Raw genomic sequence first — 5,310 nt, 5'->3', positions numbered from 1 at the left:
GGGGGGGGGTCTTTGATGTGTTTTAGGCACAAACAGCAGGAGAGAGTGGGGAGGGAGGGAGAACGAGAGAGAGAGAGAGAGAGAGAGCTGTGAAAATGACAGTCATTAATTTATTTCTGGCCATGATTTTAATTATTCTAATTATTTAAACCTGTAAACATTGGTCATGTGACCCCCCCTCCCCAAACCCCCCAGACGTTTCTCCTGCTCAACACAGTCCACTGTCATTTATTTCATTTTAAATATCATTCTACCGCCCTCTGCTGGACACACGACACCTCGTTGGACCAAAGACGTTTGTCAGTGTGTTTACCCTTAAGTGTGTGTGTGTGTGTGTTAGACCCTAACCCTCAGTCCCCCCCCGACTCGTATTAAAGGTGCCTGAGGTCAAAGGTCTGTCGTTCTTAAGCAGCCATGTAATTATTGCTGTGAATATTTTTTAATCATTGTTATATATTTGAGTGTGTGTGTGTGTGTGTGTGTGTGTGTGTGTGAGAGATGTCAACTCAGTATTGTGGGTCAGTGTTGAGACACTGGGACTCGAGCCAAGCCATAGAGTTTTGTCTTTAAGGTAAATACAGGGATGAGTGTGAAAGGTTTCTGTCATGACCCCGACCTTTGACCTTACTCTCCCCCTTGTCCTGTAGCTGATGTCACCAAGTGTTTTTGTTCTTACCTTCTGTTACAGCATCAGTGCTGACACTGTAATGTGCCTGTCTTTCTACATCATATTAAAGCCCCCCCCACCCCCCCCGTCACTCCTGTTGGTCTGACCTGTCAGACCATGTGTGGACCATGTGTGGACCATCACTCCTTGACTTGGACTAGTGAATGATGGCAAGACAACAAGGTTAAAGGAGTTGAAGTCAAACATAAGGACTGAGGACCAGTGTGGCTGTAGTGTGGTTTCTTACTGACTGCTGTCATTTACAGTCGACTTCCTGTCATTTACAGCCGACTTCCTGTCATGTGCCTCAACCACAGCCAGGAAAAGTCATTTAAATTTAGCCTTTTATATTAAACATATTTAAGCCTGAAAGTCAATAAAATACTAACACGTGACGTCGTCCTGGTTCTTCATCACACACACACACACACTGTACAGTTATATTTATATATGTGACATACATTTATATAAATGTCTGCTTCTTCTTCAGTGGAGTCTCCATCTGAGAACTGCTTCTCTGGATGACCTTTGACACCAGGTCACGACCTGCTTCTTTGTCTGCTCTAAGAAAATGAGTGAAACCCAGATGGTTGTAGGTCAGAACCTGTTGATCTGAAAAAAATGATCAGATTTAAACTGATTCATTTTTCAGGGTTCAATAAAAAACTGGGTCAAAGGTCAACACCGAACAAAGACATGTTGGTGTCCAACTCCTGGATCTGTACCTCCTCAGACTCCTGCAGTCCTGTAGACCGACCTGTAAGGTTAACCAACGCTAATCCACCGTGTGGTCAACTGTGGTAGCCGCGTCCTCCTAACATCGCTCTTGTCTTTTAATGCAGACGTGGTGGAGCAGTTTTGAAGGCTCCATGGCCTCATCAGAGGGCCGCTCGCCGCGTAATAACCCTGTTGTAATAACTCCATGTTTCCAGTAGGAGTCCTGGAATTGTCTGTTAAATGTAGCTTTCTTCTTCTGTCTCCTCATTGGCTCTTTTACCCTCAGCAGAGAAACTTGATTTCTGGTCATTTAACTACCTGGGTCAGCGGCCTGAGCAGAACCTCGTTTAATATTTTACTGTTGGTTCTTTCACAGTGAAAAACACTTTATTTTATACTGTGGGAGTTCTGATCTCTACTGTCTGTCTGATCAACTCAGACCTCCGCCAGAGTTCACGTCTGTTGTTCACGTCTGTTGTTCACGTCGTTACTACAACACAGTCAGTGGCGGAATTTGAAAAATCTTTACATTTATGTTTCACCGCGACTGACTGACATCATCGTGACGTGATGTCTGCACTGTCTCTTTAAAAGAGGTCACCTGGGGGGCGGGGGGGGGTCACAGGTGTCGGTGATTGTGTCCTCATGTTTACCTGAACATCCAACCGTTTGTCTTTTCTAACAGAACCCGCGGCGGTTCTCCTGCTCAGAGCCCGTCCAGCCTCTCTCTACATCGGACCTAGGAGATCTCTGCTCCGGCTCTCACGCCAACGCAACCGCCAGTGACGTATGAGTCACGTGTCCAGTTCTTCCCTCCGTACGTCTGTCGTATCTTCCTCCCTGTGCTGCTGCTGTGTGAAAGCCTGGGCTTCGACCGTCACGGCACAAAAACAAGCGCCGAGAGCAGCGGTAAAACCGCGGTGTGATCGCTCCTCTTCCAGTCTACGGTTCTAACCCAGCAGCGGACAGACGGGGGGGGGGGGGGGGGCACACCTACCAGTTCCCATCAAGCCCCCACCTCCGACAGGTCTGAGCTGGAGCAGCAGTTGGAAACTTTCCGCTGAGGTGAGTCTTTGTTTTTCCAGACACAAGTGAAGGAGGTTGTGTTGTCTTTTCATAAAGTTCTCCTCCTTCACCTCCTCCTCTTCCTCCTCCACTCCGGACCCTCGGCTCCTCTCTGCGGACTGTACTGCGCCTTAGCCCGGCAGCAGCTGCATGTCGCCTGCTTTAAAATGGCGACAGCCAGTGGGGGGAGTCAAGGGGGAGGTGGGAGGTGTACAGTCTGTTACTGCAGCTCTGAGTTGATGGAGTTGAAAGAAATGAGTCGAAGAAAAGTGTTTAACAGAGGTAGTCACGTGACTGGAGCTGAGGGAGGGAGGGAGGGAGGGAGGGGGAGAAATAGAGCTTTAAAAAAAGTCATCAGTTGAACTCACTCATTCACAACATTGTTCACACTAGTCTTATCTGTGACCTTTGACCTCAGTTGAACTAGTTTCTGTGGCCACATCTTTCTGTACTGATGATGAGGGTGTGTGTTATTGATCCAGTTGTCAGAAAACTTCAGAATCACTGGTACTCAGTAGACTGTAGTACTCAGTCTAGTACCTGTTTGACTGTAGTACTCTGTAGTAAATGTTGGTGTTGATTCTTCTTCTTCTTATTAACGTTGTTGTTTCATTTCTTCAGTCAAAGTTTGATCCACCTTTGTTAAAAGATGATCAGTGATTGGCCGAGGTGAGTGACTCCTGCTGTCCAGTCAGAGCCGCTCCGTGTCCGTGGCAGCAGCAGTAGTCTGTGATGTCGGCCATTTTAGTTTGGACAGTGTTCCTCCATTACTCTCTGTCTGCCTCCCCCTCCACCTCCAGTGTTAACACATGGTCTTTGCAGTTGCTCAGAGGGTGGAGTCTCTGACCTGGGGTGAGACGGTGTAGGAACACCGTGACAGAGGTGTTGATGATGGGATGGTGCCCGGATTTGATTGACAGCTGAGGTTTAAATTCAACCAGTATTCAGTTATGACCACAGATGGTCAGGGGTGAGGGACGGGGGAGGTTAGAGTTAAAGAGACAGGTCTTGGGGGGAGGGGGAGGAGGGGGACTTGGTAACCAGGGAGAGACGGCATCAACTCCAGCCAATAGTGTGCCTTAACGATGCCGACCCCACCTCGATGTGAGACCTCTGTGGGGGTGAGGAGGGGGGTGTGACAGGAGCAGGGAGGGGCCGCCCCTAACACCAACCAACATCAGCTAGGTGCGTGCGTGCGTGCGTGCGTGCGTGTGCACAGTTTAAACCACATGAATACTTTAGATAAAGGCGGAGGGAGGAGAGGGGAGTCAGGATGGGGAGTTAGGGGTGAGGTAGGAGGTGGTTGCCATGGGGACAATAACACATCCGTGGCGCTGCCAGCCGTCTCCCTGGGCCAAAACTTGTTAGAAGAGGGAAAGGGAGGGGAAACAGAGGGTGAGGAAACCTTTTCCTTCCCCTTCCCTCTTGGTTTCCCACTCTCACACAAAGTGATGGATGGCCGCGGCTGCCCTCCCATGAGTCTTTGTGACGGTCATGTGACCTTTGGTCATGTGACCAGTCCATATGGGCAGAGCTTTGGCCCTGAGCCGTGTGGAGGGAGCCAGTGTGTCTGTGTTGTGGGGGTGTGGGGGTGGAGGGGGTCGCATTCCTTTCTCATTGGTGAACTTCATGTTGCTGTTAACCCTTCACACTGGGTAAGGTGAAGGATTCAAAGACCACCACCAGGAGGCAGCACTGAGGAATAAAACCTGTGTGTAGTACCGAAACCGTCCAGTAGTGAGTTCAGGGAGAATTCCTGACCCGGTTCTTTTCTTTGGACTGTCAGCTGAACTCACCCCCCTCCCCCCTCTCCCCCTCTCTCTGACTTTCAGGTTATTGAAGACTGTCTCCATCTATGGACAACCTCCCCCCCTGTCACCCTGACTCTTCGCCCGCTCTGTAGTCCGCTCTCCTTCACCCTCCCTCCCCCCCGCACCATGGCCAGTAAGAGGAAGTCCAGCGTTCCCTGCATGATACCAAGTAAAGTCCTGTGTTCTTCGGAGGAACACGGAACAGACTCTGACACCCCCCCCCAGCCCGCGGTTTCTGGGAGGGGCCCCCGCAGCCCCGTAGACCCTGGGGAGTCTTCCAGACCAGAGGGTGCGGACGGTGCTGGCACCTACACCTGCCGGCTGTGCAACTTTGAAACCCAGGACCTGAACCTGTTCTTGGACCACGTCTACAGCGGACACCCGGACTTCTGTTCCGACCCCCGCTTCTCCTGTGTCGGCTGCGGGGTGTCCGTGCTCAAGTTCGAGGGTCTGGCGCTGCACAACGCCAGGGTCCACCCGAGCACGTGTGACACAGCGCTACAGCTGAAGAAAAAGGACGGGAGAGCCGTGGTGGAACAGAACCTGGTCACCAGGGCGGCGCCGTCGAGGGGCTCTGAGATCAGCATCAGTAAAACTCCCATCATGAGGATGATGAAGGTGAAATCAGAAGCCAAGAGAATAGCAGTGGCTCAGCAGGTCTCCAAAGAGTCCTCCTCAGATCCTGGTCCCGTCTCTCCGTCCCCCAGAGACCCTGAGAAAAAAGAGAGCGGTGCTCTAACAGTGGTCCATGTTCCCGGCGTGGTCCAAAACGGCAGCTGTAGGGTCACTCGGCCTTCTGCCATTCAGATCGTCAACGGCTGTGGCTCCTTACCAGAACTGAAGAGTCCGGTCTCCAGAGTGAGTGTGTTTTCATTTCAGTTCTACGTCAGCCTCTGCTCTCACCTCGTTTCACTCTGTCTGTTTGGATCTGCTGCAGGTGGTGTCGCTGGTCCACAACAAGAGTCTGACCCGAGCTGTGACCTCTGACCACCTGCCCAAAGTAACCCTGCATTTCTAATGTCTCACTGTTTCAAACGCTCATCCATCAGT

The 5,310-nt window shown here is 50.9% G+C and overlaps 1 protein-coding gene and 1 long non-coding RNA gene across 2 annotated transcripts in view; one reads left to right on the top strand and one right to left on the bottom strand.

The window, feature by feature from the left end:
- Positions 1 to 669: 669 nt before the first annotated feature.
- On the bottom strand, positions 670 to 1,701 carry LOC112487571 (uncharacterized). Its single transcript, XR_003050774.1, has 2 exons — positions 1,393 to 1,701; positions 670 to 1,279 (listed from the first exon to the last, which is right to left on the bottom strand). It is a non-coding gene; the product is annotated as an uncharacterized LOC112487571 (long non-coding RNA).
- Positions 1,702 to 1,720: 19 nt separating this feature from the next.
- zhx3b (zinc fingers and homeoboxes 3b) overlaps positions 1,721 to 5,310 on the top strand; it is an 18,577-nt gene continuing 14,987 nt past the window's right edge. The window contains exons 1-3 of the mRNA XM_008319359.3: positions 1,721 to 2,449; positions 4,282 to 5,118; positions 5,198 to 5,260. Coding sequence (XP_008317581.2) covers positions 4,387 to 5,118; positions 5,198 to 5,260 — 795 coding nt within the window. The 5' untranslated portion in view covers positions 1,721 to 2,449; positions 4,282 to 4,386. The remainder of the gene's footprint in view (positions 2,450 to 4,281; positions 5,119 to 5,197; positions 5,261 to 5,310) is intronic.

This window comes from Cynoglossus semilaevis, chromosome 10, assembly GCF_000523025.1.
Source record: "Cynoglossus semilaevis isolate Cse_v1.0 chromosome 10, Cse_v1.0, whole genome shotgun sequence".
Classification (NCBI taxonomy): domain Eukaryota; kingdom Metazoa; phylum Chordata; class Actinopteri; order Pleuronectiformes; family Cynoglossidae; genus Cynoglossus; species Cynoglossus semilaevis.
Note: the sequence above shows the minus strand (reverse complement) of the source record. Positions and strands in the feature narration are given on the sequence as shown.